This window comes from Lycorma delicatula, chromosome 1, assembly GCF_047948215.1.
Source record: "Lycorma delicatula isolate Av1 chromosome 1, ASM4794821v1, whole genome shotgun sequence".
Classification (NCBI taxonomy): domain Eukaryota; kingdom Metazoa; phylum Arthropoda; class Insecta; order Hemiptera; family Fulgoridae; genus Lycorma; species Lycorma delicatula.
Window position 1 is genome coordinate 261,424,556 of NC_134455.1, and position 20,813 is coordinate 261,445,368.

At 33.8% G+C, this 20,813-nt stretch overlaps 1 protein-coding gene across 2 annotated transcripts in view; it reads right to left on the reverse strand.

Moving 5' to 3' along the window:
• Positions 1-20,813, reverse strand: part of LOC142330979 (trehalose transporter 1-like protein) — a 101,050-nt gene that overhangs the window by 22,388 nt on the left and 57,849 nt on the right. For both annotated transcript variants that reach the window (XM_075376480.1, XM_075376471.1), the window contains exons 3-4: positions 16,184-16,434; positions 12,262-12,438 (exon numbers count right to left, since the gene is read on the reverse strand). In XM_075376480.1, the coding sequence (XP_075232595.1) occupies positions 12,262-12,438; positions 16,184-16,434 (428 nt within the window). The remainder of the gene's footprint in view (positions 1-12,261; positions 12,439-16,183; positions 16,435-20,813) is intronic.

Sequence of the window (20,813 nt, forward strand, 5' to 3'; positions counted from 1 at the left end):
AAATTTTTGATTTGTGTATTACCAATTCGCAGTCTTGACAGCAACACTTGTTCCCAGCGAGTGTTATATGGAATAATTTTGATTGTATTTAGTTTGGTGTTTAATCTTCTCCATTCTTTGTTCCAAGCGTTTCTGATAATCTTGGTCAGAGGATTTTTGAAGTCTGACACTCGCACAAGGTTTATATCCATTATTCTCACTTGATACCATTCTGGTGACTTCACCTGAGCTTTCATTTTCTGAGACACCGCCCTGGATTCCATATAAATACACATCACTGTCTCATTGGTATAACACATATAGAATGAGCAGCATGTTTGCGAAAGATCATCCTCAATGTTTTTGTTCCAAATAGCAGTTTAATGAGTCAGAACATACAAGCACTCTTTCTTCACAGAAATTTTCTGTAAAGTTAAACACTTGCTGTATAGAAATGAGTTCTACCATACTTGGCAGTCCCTGCCCATACAGGGCATACCTGGCAGTCTTCAACAATGAGCTTCATCATTACTGTATACTGCAAATCCAAATCACGTTCAGTTTTAAAACCATAGTATAAGTTATTATATATTGTTCATAGCTACTGAGAATTATGAAAACTCCTGTTGGATGATTACTGATTTATTTTTCCTTACAGCAGAATCTCTCTACTACAATATAATAGCAAAATACTAGCTTCAGACATTAGGCCAGTTGCCATGCTTGTTTGAAAAGTGCTTAGGGCATACTTAATTCCATTACTGTTTATAGCATCTAACTTTCTTATATGTGACTTCCTAGAGGATGATTAAGCAATAAATCAGTAACTGTGCTTTGATTGAACCATTGTTTTACATAACTACAATAATGCCTCTTTATCTGAGCCCCAATTGACATATTTATTATATCTACTAAATATTTTATCCAAAATACTGACATAATATTAATTTAATATTAATATTAAATATTATATTAATATTAATATTTTATCTATATTGACATATTTATTATATCTAAGAAAGCTCTCAGCTTTCTTCCATCTAATACTTAAAATTCTATATGTAAAATCCCCAAATAAGGGATTTATTTAATAAGAGACCTATAACTGAACAATAGGTTATCTTTGTACTGAATTAAATTACAATCAATAGTCAAAACAGGACTAGGATATAGGTTTCTCTTTCTACAGAAGTGTACACAGCATGTTTTCTTTGGTGAAAATTTATTCTATTATTGTTTAAAACTTCATTGAGCACGTTTATGGATTTTTACAAATTAAACTTCATCATATTTGTACAGTTACCGCCATATGCAAGATTTTGGAGTTGAACGCTTTTGCTGATTTCTTCTAGAATTGCTAATAATAGTTTATTAGCGACAATTGTGTACAAGTTCCCGCTCAACAGCGAACCATGTGGTATGCCATTTTCTCAGGTTTTTTTCAAACGTATAAGTCTGAAAATAACGTTATAAACTCATACATGAAAAGTACAGTCGTTTATGAAGTTGCCAAGCAATATAACTAAATTCCTACGATTGCTCCATTCATATAGCTGAAGCATTATTCCATGATGCCAAGTCACACAAAAGGCCTTCTGCAGATCGTAGAAGACTGCAACACAGTGTTTCTTGGTGATGATACTGTTATACGTAATATTTACTAAATTAATTATTTGATTAGTAGTTTAATGTTGTCGAAATCTTTCTTAATGTGAGGAGAAAAGATTTTCTCTTTCTAACATCCCCAGTCGATTCATTATCCTTTTCTCAAACAATTTTATAATAATAGCACACTCAAAGAAATAGGAAGGTAACTATTGGGCTCTGTCGGAGTTTTATCCTTTGTGGGATTGAAATATTACATGCTTTCTTCCTGTCGCGGGTACGTTCCGTTCCGCCAGATCTCACTCCACAATTCCAGTTAAGTTTTGCAGCGGAGTTTTAGCTGCAAACGATTATGACGAATTATATTTCGTCTGATACGAATGCAGTACTGCCAATCTTCTCTAATGGTTTCTCAAGTTCGTCTATTTTTAAACATACATTGTACAAAAGATTTATCTCTGTTCCAAAGTTTATGATCTCAAGTTTGTTTTTTTTTCAAGCAATCATAATCAACCGTTTTATTAACTCCTGCAAACTAACTGGATGAAAATTCAGCAATTTCATTTGGTGAATTTATTAGATCATCTTCATATCGAAAGATATGGAAGTAAAGTTTGTACGCTCATAGTGGCCTAAACTTTCTTCCAAACGTCTGACACAGTCGTATTTCTGACGATAGATGGCATGTATTGTTGCCATGATTTTTTTTATTCTAAATATTTTTTCATACGCCTGGGTTTTTAAAGGCAATTAGATTCTGTAACATTTTTGAAAGAATTTTATGCTTTTATCTTCCGTTTCATCGCTTCATTAGTTTCACTGTTCCACCACGGAACAGGTGGTTTTTTGAGTTTCTCGAATGTTGCAGAAATATATTTTGAAACCGAGTTAATTATGACATTAGTTTTTGCATTCAATCGTTTCAGTGACTTCAGTTGTTTCAGAAAGTTCTGTGTCAGTAGTGAAGATTGTCCAATCTGCCGTACAGAACAACCATCTTAAATAGATGAAATAAATTGGCACATTAAATTTTTTAATAATTATTGATTCAATCACAGTAACGAGCATAGGTACGAGGTCGTTCAATAGTTTTCTGAATTGTCTATGATCTACCGGAGTTTGTGGATTCGCTACTGCTTGTACATATGATACAGAAGGCTTCGGAGTTATGATGTTCTCAATCTTCCGAGATTCGAAGTAACTGAACTTTCACTTCTATTGCGACTTCTTTCGTGTAGACTGGACAATTGCGGGATTGAGACAAATGTTTATTGCCACAGTTGACGCGCTTAGATTGATCTCGACAAGGTTCTTCCAGGTGTAGTGAGTCCTCGTAAAAACATATTTGTTGTCGCAATTTGTGGCGATATATTCAAAGCGCTGACATCCCAACCCCGTAGGGGGAAGACACCCACCTTGTGACGTTACCGGTCGCCACACCACCCCCTCCGTTCTAAGCCCTGAGGGGCTTTACCGGAGGTCGTCTTTAGACCCTCTAACTGACTACATCTCACAGTTATCAGCCAGGCCTCGGCCAAGATGCCACCGATGTAAATGCCTCGGCAGACATTAGCATCAGTAAATATATATCAAATTTTGCCTTCATGTAGGCCTCAAACGGACATCTTCACATCCAACCTAACAATATTCTCTCAAACTAACCAACCGAAACCGCGGAAGCGCGGACCCTGCGCCTAGTATATATTTGACAACCGTTTGTGACTGTGAATGCTTCAGAAAAAGAACGAGTTTAAAGTTAAATCAGTGCTACACTTATACCAATCAAAATTATGTCTTACGCAACATAAAAATTCAGACCTACACCCAAATAAGTCGACCAGTTTAGGTTACCTAACAAGGGGAAAGCAACCTCATTTCGGTCCGCGCAGGAGCAGGGGACACCCCCCCCCCCCCCCCCCCGAGACCATCATGGTGTCTCGCGTAGCATTACCAAGTAACGATCAGGGCCGCCACCGGCGGAGGGAACCCACGCCCCCGGTCGCACGGGTACCACACTCCGGCGGCGCGGCCACCCCTACCAGCCGGAGCCCCAAAGTGAATCACAAACAATACCAATATAACCGTGGCACGAAGCCAATGCGTCACCTCCAACCAATCTAATGCCTAAACCGGAACCCTAGCAACCCGGGATCCTACCACAATCGAGTACCTCGATTAAACTCTCTCCGCAGACCTACACATCGCAAGGGCGCGAAGAAAAACAGCCACTGTAGACCATTCCTCGCGGATCATCCAGTTGGTACGGAGATCCAGAAAGGAATGTATTCTCTCAAGTTTCCTAACAGTTCGTGAACGTTTGACCTCGTATCGGGGACAGACGTAGAGGACGTGGTCCACTATATCATCAGTCCCGCAGTCCGGGCATTGACTTGAATCCACCAAACGAAACCTAGCCAAACTCGCTCGAAAGCATCATGCCCGGAGGGAAACTGTGTGATATACCGATTGGGGGACACCCATCTAATCGCACCTAAATTAGACACTATAGGAAATATATCATGTGTGTAGCGACCTGCGGGGGATTCGTCCCACCTGACCTGCTAAGACGCAAAGCCCCGGTCTTCAATCTCCTGCTTTCATTCTGACGTCAATAGGTTATTTATCTTGGAAATGTAACGTTTCTTACGATCATTAGCCAACCAAACGCATTCCTTAAGCTCAAAGCGTTGATAACCAAAGCAGCCCAAAGGTTGAGACACAAAGGGCACAAACATCCAAATGGTGCATACCAGCCCGTATTTTCTCTGGAGTCGGCCTCTTAAATATTATTTATGCATGAGAGCTGAAGATGTTATTTTTAACATTTTGCCTTGTATTCAGTCTTCTGAATTCCAGAATTTATAGTAATTCTAGTTCATCAACTATTCCTTCTTCAGTGCAGTTAAATAAATCTCTGCATACTATGATGCAATGGTTTAAGGTGCCATGAGGACCTAGTTCAACATCTTTGACTCCAATCATCTTCAGTTTCAACAACCTGGTAGACTAGATGTTGTTTATGGTTTCGATGAACAATCTGCAATATAATTTCCCTAACAGAGCCAGCAGCACATTTGGTTAGATCACTTACAATAACAAATGGGCTTACTTTTATAAAATCTCCCTCTCTTGGCTTGCACATTTGATATTTAGCAGTTAGTCTTGGTTTAGGCTTAGGCCTTCTTCCTGAAACAATTTCTGAGTCAGATATTGCATTGCTTTCTTTTCTTTTTCTCAAATTGCGAATTTTCAGAACAGGGATTCTTAATGGCTATCCCCTGAACAGGGAAAAATATTTATAGCAGTATCCATGGATGCATGTTTTAATATTAATGGTGAAGCTCCTGTGTAGTTGTAAGCAATCTTTCCTGGGGGTTGTTATTATTATTATCCAATGGTTGGATTAGAGGAAGGATACTGGAATTTACTATTGAAAATAAAAATGTTTTTTGAATGGATCATTCCAATATGCAATGTATTCATAACGTTATAAATATTAAACTTGAGTATAGTTAGAGGTTTCAATATAATATTCACTTTAAATTATATCAGTTCTATTTGAAGTACCCTTTCGTAAAAGATAATCGTAAATTAATATCATTCAATAGAAAATAAGTTTGACATTATCTACCACTTATTGTTAAAACATGCAATTATGATGTAATTTGTAAATATAGTAGTACTTGCCTTACCATAAAATTATAGTTTTTTTCCACTGAATAATGATACACTATCCTGTTACCATTCTACTACCACCACTTGAGTAGAAATGCCTAAATTCAGATTTTCAGCAAGTTTCATAACAGCATGACTATCAAATATAACAAGATATTAGACCAACTTGTCTATGCTGTTGTAGACTGTAATAACATTAATAAAAACTTTTTTTTTCAGTTTGTGGCAACTGCTATAAAAAAAGAAAGATACCGATCATTATCAGTTCATGAAACTTTATGTATAGATGTTTCTTTCTGTCATTAATTTATATTGTGCTGTGAATTATTATAACCTCCAAATAGTATATGTGAATGGTAAATCTGACAAACTTATAAATTGCTATTATAAGTATCAATTATTATGAAGCTGCATTATTATAATCATACATGATCAGGTTATTTCTAACTAAATTCTATTAGGAACTTTTATTACCTAATTACAGCTACCTGTAAATATTTTAAGTATAGGGTGTCTTAAATCTTCAATTTCATTTTTTTTTTTTTAAATAAGTTTGAAATTTGGAACTAAAAAAAAGGCCTAATAAATTTACTTTTACTAATTACGTTCAATCAAAACAGAACAAACAAAACAAATAAAAACTAAATGATTACTCATAAATACTCCTAGAAACTGCTGTTTTTCTGATACAATATCTTTTGTCAGCAGCCTGGTTCCTTCATGAGTCTTTTAGAAGACTCACATGTTTACTAAATTTAATAAACAACTTTTCATGTAAAACATCGTCCATAATTTTATTATTGGACTGGACTATTTAATTATTTATATTGACATTTAAGTATTTTTAAATTTTTAGCCATTTTAAACTAATGGAGATATGCAGTCATATGGCCCTTAAAATGAATTATTGTACATACAAATGGCTAAAAAGAAAAAATAAAACACTAATATTTATGATAAAATTCTGTCCCAGTTTAATGCAGAATCTACATTTAAAGGCTTTTTTTACTTATTTTAATGGCCAAAAATCATTATTCACATAATTATTATAATGACATGATTGTATTCACAGACTGTAATTACTTCTTACTTCTTTGAATGAGCATCCAACATCAGGTAATGAATGCTAATGGCTCAATATCCACGGTATGCTGCAACGAGTGCCTACAATCGTTTATTTTTCAGAATTGTGTTAAGGTCTCCTGGTCTGTAATGTGATCTCTGAGAGTTTCTTGGCCCCTGTATGCTGCAAGCACCTGAGCAGGATATGCTCTAGTGTTTCATTCTCACTGCAGCCTCCAGAGGCTGAGTATTCCCTGAAGTAGAAGCAGCAGAGATACTGTCCAGTAACAATGTGACCTATGTGAGCACTATCAGTAGGTTTGAATTTCATCTTCACTCTATGAGGCCTAACAGAGACATCTATAACAAAGACCTATATCATCTGTTCTCCACCTATCTATCCAAGTTTATCTGAGTACACTGACAGCTGTCCTCCTGCATCTGGTAAGAAAGTGAGTGAAAAGTTGGACTGAGCACAAGTTTGCTACAGCTTTTACAATTTCATCGGCCATCTCATAACTTAATATTCCACAGTGTGCAAGTGTTCATTGAAAGACTAGTCTTGATTCTTTCTTTTTTATTTGTGTCAAGATGGACTTAATCTCAGCTATTCAGAAAGACTCCTCACACTCCTAAACTCCTCATGCTTATTTAGAGATTCTATGACTGATTTTGAGTCTGAAAAAAAATGCAAATATTCATAGCATTCAATATCAGGCATCTTTTCACGGCAGCATTGATGGCCAGGAGTTCAGTATCCATGCTAGAGGTTGAGTTCCCAAATAAATAATAGTGCTGAACTCTGTTTTCTGTGTAATATCCAGCAACAGATTTTGATTGGGCAAATCCATGGACCCGTCGATCAAATTTTTACAAACCCATTATATCTGCTTACCAACATTTCAATGGTTTCTTGTCTTCCACTGATTTGATCTTAGTCATTTGTGCAAGGATTTTCTGCAATTCCTTTAGTTCCACTACCTTCCAAGCTGGTTCTGGTTAGTAAGTAAGGATTTGTTTAAGGATAACTGCAGCTGTTGTCTAAGACATTGTTTTCACTCTGGTAGTGAAGGATTGTTTTATTCCGATAATCGTCAATGCTGCCAACGAGTAGGTTCTCAGCAAGGTTTGAATACACAGTCGTTCATTCAAAATCTGTCTACTTATGCACATACCCACTAACTCCATCCCAAGTTCAATCTCCATGGCTGTGATCAGTTTGATTTTAGGGGATACTTACAGAAACTCAACGCTGCCAATTGTATTAGTTCCAGCTTATTTATATGCATGGCAATGGCGGACCTCCCAACTTTGCTGCAATAAGTTATGTTGGACTTAATGTACACAGCATAAATTTTTTTAGCGTTCAAGTATCGGCGTCCTTTTGTTTGCTAGTGGTAGCTTTCCACGCACTGAGACACTTAACACACTGATCCATCAAAACTTCTATGTTGCTTTTTCACTGAAGCTTCAAGTCCAGTTTGACTCCCAAGAGTTTTGGTTTATGCTTTAAACTAAGTTAAAGACTAGTTATTACCAGTTATGGATTGCAACACAAACACAATTTTAAGCAAGTTAAAACAAAATTATTTTAAACAATAATTTTTACTTCCTTGCATGAAATAAAGGAAGTATTGTGATCATGAAAAATTTTGGTTTTCAGATTTCAATGGAAATATCCATTTTTATCATCCCTGAATCCATTATAACTAGTTTTGGCATGATATCTGTACGTATATATCCTGCATAACTCAAAAACAATTAGACGTAGGATGTTGAAATTTTGAATTTAGGGCTGTTGTAACATCTTGTTGAGCATCTCACCTTTTAATTGTAATCGACTGGACCAAAATTGTCAAAAAAGACCAAAATCAAAAAAAATGGGATTTTGGACTTTTTCTTAACTGCTATAATAAGCCCTCATTGAATGCTTATCAATGATATATCATAAGTGGTACTTATTTTCATTGTTTCCAGAGTTATAGTCAAATAAAATTTTAATTAATGAAATATTTGGTTCTTAGAGGAAGGCACATTGGTTTGAATCAGGCTGCATCTTGGTTTTTTAACTTTTTTTTTTTAATTTAAATATATTTATTTATTAATAATTAATTATTTACCTCTCAATGCAAAAAAAAAATTACAATAAATAATAATTCAATAATAACAACAAAAAAAATATGAAAAAATTTCAGTTATTAATGAAATAAAATTTTAGTACTTCTCATTTTAAAAAAAATGTGCATATGTAATTTAATAGACATACAAGGAAGTAATGTGCTGTCCACATCAGAATTTTTAATCTGCTATTAGAATTTGATTTTCTTTGCCCTTTAAATATAAATACATACATATTATTTTCAAAACTAAATCAGCAACATTTTTTTCATAACATGTGCAAATAAAACATAATAATCATCATATAGATTTCACAAAATTTAATCTTTAATGACAGACTGAGCCATATTTATCTCAAATGAACAATTTTACATACCTCACGAACAAGATTCACACTAATATGAAATTTAAAAAACACTAAAAATATATATATACACATGACAGCTTGCTACAATGGCAGATGGATGTTCATTCCCTCTGATACAAAGAACATACATACACATTCAGTGCACACAACATGCAAATTTTTAATAAAAAATCATGATCTCAACATAATAGAACATAAAATTTAGAAATACACAAAATTTGGCAAAATAGCTTGCTGAATAAATAAAAAAATCTGTAATGAAATATATTACTTAATTACTTTGAACGGAATTCTTACCACTTAAAGATTAGCACTAATAACACCAGTACTTTCTTCAGCACTACTGAGGAAGGAGCTAAATTGTAGTGTTGATAAGTTCTTAAAGTAATAGATTTCCATATATTTAGAATATTTTTAAAAAATACACTTTTTTAATATTTTATATACAGCTCATATAAAGCGTTTTTGTATTAAATATTTATTTTTGGTGTAATAAACTTATTTAATTACTTTATTTTTGATAGTTACTACTTTTATTTTTTATTTATTTATTTTTTTTTTTTTGAAGAGTATGGCAATTGACTTCTAAGGATAGCTAAGCTCTTATCATATTGTATAAAAAAAATACAACAAAATCATTAATAGAATCGTCAGATGTATGGATGTATAAAGGCCTTACATTTAAATAAAACTCAAAAATAAACAATATTAAAAACAGTTAAATATAACAAACAGATCGCTAAACAATACCAAATAAACAAAGAAACCCTATGCTCAGGAGTAAAGGACCATTATCCAGGGGATCCGTAGTCAAACATAATGCAAAACTTTACTTCACTGAAAGCTTATTACAAACAGGTTAGTAATTCACTGGCATGAAGGTAAGCAGCTATTATTTCTTATTTAATTAATCTTTCAGGAGGAATGACTTACAGCTTACCACAGAATGTATTTGGATTGAGATGCGGATGAAGGATGATATTAACCTCCTTGTTGATAATTATCATTTCAGCTCTGATACTTGTCCTGAAATGCTAACAAGATATTCAGATATGCAACAAATTAAAGTGGGAGTAATATAGAATTGTGATGCTAGGCGACTTCAGTGTGTTAAAGGTTAATTGGAGTAATACAGAATTGTGATGCTAGGTGACTTCAGTCTGTTAGAGGTTAATTGGAATAATATTTCCCTGAAAATCAAATCAAATCTGGAGTTCAATATTGTGAAAGAAAAAAGGCTAAGATCCTTTTCAAGTTTATGGATGATTCTAGACTTGATCAATGTAATTTCCATCTGCTGGAGAGTCATATTTTAATCTTGAACCTTGTTTTATCCAACATTGTAATGAGTGTGAACATGGAGATTGATAATCTTGTTTATCCAGATGTTCCTCATGATGCCATTGCCGTGAATGTCAAGATAGAGAAGATGATAGACAATAAATCTAACAGGCAAGCTTTTCACTATCTTAGAAGTGATTACAGTCTGTATATTGCTGTAAAAGATATGAACTGTGGGGGGGGTGTAGTCTAATCTTCCTCGAATATTAATGATTCTGCCTATTCATTTTGTGAAATTTTATTAACAGAATTAGGTATTATGTTTCTGTGAGGAAAACAAGGTAAAATTCCTTTCCTGGCTGGTTTTCCAGAAAATTCATTCAGTGTACATATATTTAAAATTTAGGACAAAATTATTATGGGTGCCGAAGAATTTAGAGAGGAATTTAGAAAGTATTTCCAGTTGTTTACTGAACAGCAAATAGTAGGCAAATATTGAGACCATTGCATTACAATAGGTGTTCCTCATGTTATATAGCAAAAGGTTTTAGTATATTGAGAGGTCAATAATGAGATCTGCAGCTGGTAACGATGGCATCTCATCTTTCATTTTTAAAACGTATTGTAGAGCTCATCTTTATTAGTATGGATTTTTAATGGCAGACTTGTTTCTAGTGTTTTTTCAGACTGTTGGAAAAATGGACTTTTCATACCTAGAAGGCACTTTTTAAATTGGTTTCAGAAATATTTGAAAGAGTTGTTCATGCCGCCTCTAAATTTTTTTTAATAAATATACTGATCATAGTTTTGTGGTCAAAAGATCTATGGCTACAAACCTAAATGAAATATTATCTTTCATTGAACTGGAGGTTGAAAATCGATGACAGGTTAATACTGTCTACTTTGATTTTAGGAAAGCTTTTGACATGGTTCATTAAGACATCCTGTTGCATAAGATAGATAAATTCCACAAGATAGTTCATGATTCAGAGGTTCTTTGCTGAGATGGATCCATTCATACTTATCTAGTAGAATACTTCAACCAAAAGCATTTGGTGAACTTGTAAATCAGCTGATTTCGAAGTCAAAGTTCTCAGGTTCAAATCCTAATAAAAGTTACTTTTATTCAGATTTAGATACTAGTTTATGGATACCAGTGTTCTTTGGTGGTTGGGTTTCAATTAATCACACATCTTAGGAATAGTCCTGAGTTTGTTCAATACTATATATTTACTGGTACAGTTACATTAAACTGATAAGTCGCCAATGACTTTAATTACCGATGTGACTATAAATAAAAGTATTTTTAAAAAAGAAGAAATTTTTAAATAATGTTTGCTGATATATAAATTCTTCATAATCACCTGTCTTATCTTGTTTACATGGATTTGACATTATTTAATTTTTCTAAGCATTTAGTTATTGTTAGATATATTAAATTATTTACTTTCATACTTGATACTGGAATTAATTTACTTTAGACATAGTTAATTTATGAACAGGCTCGACCAGGTACATTTTCTATACATTTTTTGATTTTATAATTAATTTAGAGCAGGTACACTTTTCATATATAGTTTGATTTGACTACCTGCAGTTTGTGTAGGCTTTTTTTTAAATGATTACGTTAGCTAATTAGTTTCTGTAACTTCCAAAACTCCCAATAGGATTGTGCAGCAAATTAAGGTTTCACATTACAGTTCTGTTTCATTTGTTGTACTTTTCAAGGTCTTCCCCTCTTCTCTAGAAGAGGGAAAGAACCTCTTCTAGTGATATAGGTTTAAAGAGTCACAGAGTCAAATAAAATTATTATTATGGATTCCTGAATTGTGCCTATTATCTACTTCTTTACTAAATATTTTTGTCTATTTTATAATCTGTAATGAAATTTTTTTAATATGTTATTACAAAATCTGATAAAAGTAATACTGTCTTAGCTTATTTTTTATTTTTGCTCAGATAATTATCCAATAACCTTCTAGACTGTACATGAGAAAATGGTGTGGAATTTTTTATCAAATCTCAAATCTAGACAGAATTCGACCCAAGAATATATAGAATTAAAAGCAGAAATCCTACCAATCATAGAAGTCAGCACAATTTTTCATCAACTCTTAATTACTGATGTTGATAAATTTTACTTATACAAAAAAATTAACAATAAAAATACTCACAAAGCTACCAAGAACGTAAGGCAGTAGGATACCAAGAGTAAGCTGTAACTGAAAATATGTTCCAAGTGTGCCTCTTATTTCAGTCTCACTCAGTTCAGATGTATAAAGTGGCACAACAACAGTGAATCCACCTCCAGAGAATCCAGTAATGAATCTGCCAATGTATAGGGCTAAAACCTAAACAAAATCAAATAAGACTAAGATGATATTAAAAGTATGTTTAAGTACATAGCTCTTATTTTTAGATTACATCAGTTTTAAATTGGGTGGGATGCTAGATAATGTTGTTAGCTCACTTAATTTAATGATGATATATTAAATTACATTTTAAAAACCATTATTATTATAACTAAATATCATATTTTAAATTTATATTTATTTTGTTATCCAGCAGTGGTATCATTGACACTTATATTATTATGTCAATTTTTATTTTAAGAATCATAAATGTTGAAAGCGAATGTTTCATAAAATGAGCCGCTATTTCAAAATTGGTGAAATTATCTGTTTAAGGAACTTCTGGTGTATTACTTCCAGCAGTTAATACCAGGCATTCTCCCCACAATAATCCTTCACTGAGCCTAACATTAATGGTAATAATTCTATTATATTCACTAATATTTTCTGTTATTCTAATTACATTTGAGCCTTGCAACAATTTTTAAGAATTTATATTTTATATCTATATTTCATCCATCTAACTGGCCTGTTTTTATCACTGTATTTTTTGATATTGTCAAATACTTCCAAAAAATATTGTCAAGTTCTATAAAAAAAATACATTTGGACCTCATTTTGAGTAACAATTGACCTAAATGTATTTCTCTATTCCCTACCCCACTGAAAATGTATTCCTTCTTTTAAGGTGATTAATAACTTCCTTATGTTAGCATTGATTTAAATATAAATTTAAATAAAGATTTTCTATTAAGTTAACTACATATTATATGAAAAACAGAGCTAATTATATGTAAATATATATGTTTCTCTTTATATATCTTTCAGAGCTAATATTAATGTTGGTGGGTATTATGTTGAAAAGTAGTAAAAGTCTCATTTTGTAAAAATACACAGGTTTTTTCTACATGAATTTGTCTTTAATTATTGAATATCCCTTGTATAATAACTAATGGAAATTTACACAAAATTAAGAAGCAGTTATAACTATGAGATTACAAATGAAAATCAATAATCAACTTTATACAAGAATTATTTACTTCTACAGTTTACGTAAGAAACTAGTTTATACTTTAATCAATGAGTAATAACATTTTATCCTATGTTCTTAAAGAACTCACCAATCATCTTCACATACTTTCAAAACATGGTATATATTCATAACATGCTTAATTTGCTATCACACATCGACTTTGAATATTATTACACATTGTCCCACTTGCTGACACTCAGGAGTAGTTTATACCCTCAGCCCTAGGGTTTTTCAAAACAGAACAGTGGCCCATTCCCTCGTTCACTCAACCATTCAAGTGTAATGGTTTCAAAACATACATTATCTGCACTTTCAATACTATTCTAGAAATTCTTTCCATTGCTCCTCTCATTGTTATTTGTGGATTTGTTTCTTTATAAATTTATATTCTTCATTTCCTGTCTTTTACTCTTGCACATTCCATTACTAGAAGCTTTTCTGTGCTGCACAATGTCATATGAGTGTGTGTAAATAACATGAAAATTGTCAAACACCACTCATATTACAATCATTATTGGTTTTTTACCTACAGATATCTAGCAGAAATCCTTATTATGCTGAAGCCTTATTACAAGTGTGTTAGCAATCTGCTGGCATGAAGTAAATAAAAATTGTTTCCTTTCCACCATTTCTCAAACCAGCAATAATAAAATTTCTTAATTTATACCTCTTTCTGAGATTGTCATACATTGTACATTATTTAAGAAAATGCTTAACAGGGAGCAGTTTATGGCATATTCTACACATTGGTATTTTTTCGGCAATAAGCATGTATGAATTTGTGATTTGTCTGCGACTGATTCTTAGTCTTGTCAAGACCACTTATTCCCGGCGACTCAGTTTCACATCCATTTATGTAGAGTAATTTTGATTGCATTAAATTTTCTGGGTAATCTTCTCCATTCTTTGATCCAAGTGTTTCTGATATTGTTGGTTAGATGAATTTTGACATCTGCCACTTGAATATGGAATATATCAGTATTCTCACTATTTACTGCCATTCTGGCGGCTTCATATGAACTTTCATTTCCTGAAATACAAGCATGCCCTGGATTCCATATAAATACAGATCCCTCCCTCATTTGGTGTAATATATATAGACTAAACAGGATATTTGTGACAAGAGCATCCTCAATGTATTTTTACAAATAGCAGTTAATGCGCTTAAGGTGTTGGAATATATAAGCACACTTTCTTAACAGAAATTCTCTGTGAAGTGAAAAGCTAACTGTGTAGAAATGATCTCTGCCATAAACACAAGCCAAATCTGGTAGTCTCTAAGAATGACCTTCACCATTAACTTATATAGCACATCCAAAACCATATTCAGTTATAGAGCCTTCATTATTAATCTATACTGAAGGCTCTATAACCATCATATCCTTTGTAGTTACTAAAGATTGATAGAAATTCCTATTGGAGGATCACTGTCAGTTTTCTTTTATTTTTCTATAAGAGAGACCTAATTTTGTTGTTATATTTGACAAATGTTATGGAACTATTTCTCTCGTGGATATTACTAATGTATCCTGCAAAATATTTTGTTTAATTGCTAACTCACTGTGCTGTATTCTGGCTTGTTTGGAGTTGATAGCATGGTGTTCACATAAAGCAGCCAATGAATTGTTATTAAAAGATGTATAATTTATACGGGTAGGATAAGCCCATATATTTTCTGCATATCTTAATAGTAGAATCTCCCTTCTATAAGGTAATGGCATACTGCCGATTTCACACATTGGACCAGTCGACAGACTTGTTTGAAAGTGCTTGTACGTACCTAATTCCATTACTGTGTATGACAGTTATTGTGTCTAACTTTCTTAGATGCGACTTTCTAGCGTATGAATATGCAAATACATGTATAATCAAGCTTCTGCACATTAAACCAATTCTTTAACACTGCAGTAACGTCTCTATTTGATCCCTAATTGATATTTTATAAACATTTTTTATGTTTAATTAATTATTATTTGATAAACTATTAAATAATATTATACTAATAAATTATTTGAAACATTTTTTTTTTTTAATCATACGTTAACCACTGTTTGGTGACACAGCTGGTCTTTCTTCATCAACAACTTTCTTCGTCAAGCTATCTAACAATTTCATTGTAGGAATTTTCTATCTATACTACGGATACTGATGATTACACTTTTCTGTAACTCGAAGTTGATCCACAGGTCGAATTGCAACTTTTCGATGTTTGTTAGTAGCTTTTTCGGTATTATCACTGTAGTCGAGAAGATGATCGGCACTATGTGAACACGCTGTTGTTACTACAATTTCCTTTATTTCCCAAGACAGATATATATTTCTTTAGTTTCTCGCTGTGCTTTTTGTCCAAATTATTGCTGTTCGGTATCGAGATTTACCAGGAATGTTTCTTTCATTGCTTTTTCGATTAGTGTGATGTCCAGTTTACTGTGCGCGATAGTTCATCAATCGTTATTTCTCAGTTCCAGTACAACTTTACTCTTTAGTTTCGATTAGCCGATCCAGCTCATATTTCAAGTAATGCGTTTTTAAGTGAGATAGTCCGTACTTCATAACTAGACTAAATTACAATTCCTATCACAGTAGAGCGATAATAAGTTTGATTTTTAATCACAGTTCCCCCGAATTAGAAAATTATTAACTACTGATACTGCAGTTTACTTTTAATATATTAAAAAAATATATTTTACACAAAAATAAAAAATTACTTACATTAGGGCCCCAAATAATCAACAGCCAGGCAAGTGTCATCGGAATAGTGAGAATTATAATAGTTTTTTTCCTACCGAACATATTAGCCATGGCCCCTGTTCCAGCAGAACCAGCCATAGCACCCAATGCCATAAAGGCTCCAATCCATGAAAATTGATCAGAAGAAATGTTAAAATCATACTGGTTTAGCATGGACTGAATTGGTGATGTCCATCCTAATGTTGTCCCGATGGAAAATCCTCCAATTGTTGCTACAAAAATACAAAAATAAAATAATTATTTGAATAGTCAGAAAAGATTTTGTCTTATATCAATATTATTTTAAATCAGTATTATGAGATTTTATTATAAAATATTTGCATGGATGTCAAAAAGACACAATAGAAAATAATAGCTTACATAATAATAAATAGCACTTATAATAATAATGCATAATAGCCCCATAATTCTGACAGGAACCGTTGGTAATAGTAGAGTAGAGCATTTGATTTTAGATGGAAATCTTACAGGAGATGCTTACTGAACTCGTAAGCCAATAGGATTTCATCAAATTATCGGAAAAATTTTGGACAATAATTAAATAATTTTGAAAGTTCAATTTTTAAATAATTATAAAATTAAACATTGTGATAAAAGTAAATATTTATTATCTGAAGTAATGTGAAAAACGGTTCGGGCAGAGACCTGGTAGAAAGGGGAGGGGGTTATAGCCGGTAGTCTGCTGATGGGAATTTGAGAAGACACCAGTGGAAGCTTGGCATTCCATGCGTAAATTCATTTCCACCATATTCTCCAAAAAAAATTATTATTATTATTCATCCAGGACTGAAAGATCCGCGAGGACTGCGTGGCAGCTACCACCAATACATCTAGTTTAGTCCTTCACGGTGCACGGGATAGCCCGGGGCCACCACAACTGATGAAAAAATACAATTTCAATTAAATCGAGGAAAAGAGATTCGAAGAAAAGATCTCCTTAGGGGCGGTAGCCCCTAGGAACATCACAGCCGCTGAACCCGTGATTGCTTCGACCATGCATGTCTCGCCCCATGTCCCACGGAAGCTCACACCGGAAGCAAACCGTCTCCTGGTGGACACCGGAGATTGCGGGATTGCTCCGGGTGTACCATGGGCCGAGAACAACGGCGCAACTTGCAAGGAATCGCATGGACGCGAACACCAGGTTGGCTGAGCAAAAGGCAATGAGGAAGCGGCTCCGTCAGGTCATCAACGTGAGTAAGGCACGCTGCTGGCGAGAACTGACAGAGATCGTGGACGCAGAGACTTGGGAGCTGGGTTACAAGATAATGACCTGGGAACTGGGGGTCTCGGGTCACCAGCTCCTCTGGGCGGAGCTGAAGCGGAGTGGAATACATCCTGACGACGTTGTTCCCCGCCCACTCGGTTCATGCCAAGCGGGACTTCGGCGACTTAACCGACTTCCCGCTGGAGGGAGTCCTCCGGTTGCTGAAAGTCAGAAAAGCCTCTGGTCCAGATGGTATACCGAGCTTAAGCTGGTGAGGCGTTCCTGATCCGTCTGCTTCTAGACATGTACAATGAATGCATGTCTGGAGACTGAATGGAAAAAAAAACCCGGAGTCGCCGTTCTCCAACCACCCATTGTGTATGCTTGACAAAGCTGGGAAGGTATTGGAGAATCTATTAAGGAAGAAAATAGTTGCGGCGATGAATCAGGCAGGGGGCCTGTCGCCCAACCAACACGGTTTCCGGTAGGGTAGACTGCTAATGTCCACGTTGCATTTCGTCCTGTTATACTGGGCGGAAGTGTGGGGCCAGGCGTTAAGATTTGAGAGAAACCGGAAAGACTTGCGTAGGTTGCACCTGCGCAAGACTTGCCTTGGGAGTCACTTCTGCGTAACCGAAGATGTCCAAGCCTGTCGTTCTGGTGGCCGCCGGCGTTATACCCATTGCTCTTTCGGCAAGGGAACGTCAGGTGACCTACAGGAGGCGGGCAGGCGAAAACTGGGAAACCAACGCCGGGGAGTAACGGACTTGCACGTTCCTCGCCTGGCAAGAGACTTGGAACCGTGAGACCAGAGGACGATGAACCGCAAGCGTTATCTCTCTGGTCAGACCGTGGACAGCGTAGAGAAGTGGCGTACCATGTGGTCCAGTTTTTAATGGGTCACGTGTACTTCTACGCTTATTTTCATTCCATACGGAAAGAGTCTTCCCTCTACTGTCTCTGTACTAGATGACGCCGAGCACATCTTTTTCAAGTATACTCAAGACTATTCAGGTTGCCAACAAGAACGACCTGGATAGTCCTAGACCAGGTGGAAACTAGGTAACAACTTTCTCAGGCTAGAGTAGGAGGACTCGGCCTGAAGTAATGTGTAAAACGGATCCGGGCGAAGTCCTGGAAGGAAAGGGGGGGTGTTTTTAGATGGTAGACTGCTGATGGCAATTTGGTAATATCACCAGTGGGTGCCCGGTACTCTGTGAGTAAATGTACTTCCACCTCCTTCCATTCATTCAAACAAAAAATTATTATTATAAGTATTATTTATTATTGTGAAAGCTGTTATTATTAGTGTTTGGATCACTAATTCCAACATTAACCGTTTAAAATTTGTTTTGGATGTAATTCTTAAGGTGATACATAATAAGTTACTAATAAATCATCTCATTTTATTACTACCGCAATTTTTTCATTTTAACAAATTTGATTGCTTATAACTCTAAAACGAAGCATTTGTCGAGAAATGGTAATTTTGTAACTATGTAGATCAACATTTGTTTCTACCTCCTAGTATCCCCACTTTAACATGAAGCTGTTTCCAAACTTTAATATCACTTTGTATAAGTTGAAGTTTAAGAACTCTAAAAAAAAAAAAAAAAAAAAAAAAATTAAGAACAAAGAGAAGCGATAAGGACATCCTTAAAGGGAATGTCAATGTTAAAATTTTAACAAATATAAATTATCCATAGAAGTTATTACAATAGAAGATTCTGTTGAAAACAAGTGGATAAAGTTAAAAAAGGAAATAAGATAGTAGTGGAAACATTAGTAAATAAGTAACCATAAGGCAGAAAACCATGGACAAGAAATATTCTGTCTGTACTAATTATATGAAATATACTAACATGAATAAGATAAATATACTAATAAAATTAATAGGTAAATGCAGAGTATATAAAAACATAACAGATGATGAACACAGAAAATTATACCAACATAAAAAATAAGAAATTAATTGGAATGTAAAATAGCAAAGTATCCAAATATCAAAGGAAAACTTTTTAAACGATATAATAAAGAAGAAAAAAGTATAATTTAATTTTCATGGTTTAAAAAGGTAATACAACAAAATATGAGGTACAATTTATTATTAAGATGTGAACAAAGGTCATATGTTGTCACAATACATTGGGATTTTTTAAACACAATATAAATATGATTTATAACTGTTAATTATAAAATAATATAACCATTAACATTTTTTTAACCATTAATATGATTTGTTTGGTCTGGAAAAAGTAATAAGAGAGAACTTTGGAAAAATGAGTCAAAAATCTATTAATATCAAAGGATCAAATGGATAATCTTTACAGCAGAGAAAAGACACAGTTACCATCTAATAGGGTTGAACAGAGAAGAAAAGTACTAGAGGAAAAAGAAACATATGATGATTTCAAAGGAGATTCTACTCTATGATCTTAATTTGACAGAGCTATGAAAAATTAAAACAAGAATAAATCAATAGAAAACTGTTGATATATCATCTGAATTGAGAAAATCTGAATATTATACACAAAGCATTCAGATTTTGTAATGGAAATGTTACAAATGTAAATTGAGCTGGATGAGAGAAGCAGTACTAAATAAGCTTTATATGTAATATAAACAATTCATGAGAATGGAGAAATACCAAGTTCCAGAAAGTGTAATTATTACCAAACAGAAGATGAATGAGGAAGTAAAGGATTTTTTGACAAAATCTTATAAAGGGAAGATCTAGTTTTTGGGTTTAGTTTTCAGGTTTAGTTTATTTGGTAATACTCATAGAAAGATATGAAGAAGTTAAAAAAGTCAAGGATAGATACTAATGACACTATTGGTCAGAAGTATATCTTTACCATGCAAAAATTAGGATCACCATCAAAGAAAATGTATCTAAACTATGTCTAAAACATAATTCTATACTTTTTTAAATATTTTAATGCATAATTTAAAATGCATATACCCATTATAAACTCATTTTAAATTTATAAATTTATTTTTTAAATAGTATAATAATTTGAATTTTAATTTGGGTTATTTCCTTTCTTTTTCCTGTTTAGCCTCCAGAATTACCGTTCAGGTATTACTTCAGAAGATGAATGAGGATGATTTGTATGAGTGTAAATGAAGTGTAATCTTGTACAGTCTCATCTTGACCATTCCTGAGATATTTGGTTAATTGAAACCCAACCACCAAAGAACACTGATATTCACGATCTAATATTCAAATCCATATAAAAGTAATTGCCTTTACTAGGACTTGAACACTGGAACTCTCAACTTCCAAATCAGCTGATTTGGGAAATTTGGGTTCTGCATCATAACAGAATAACTGTTGTAAATATTATTAGTCCTGATGCTGACCAAGTATCCAACATTACCTAT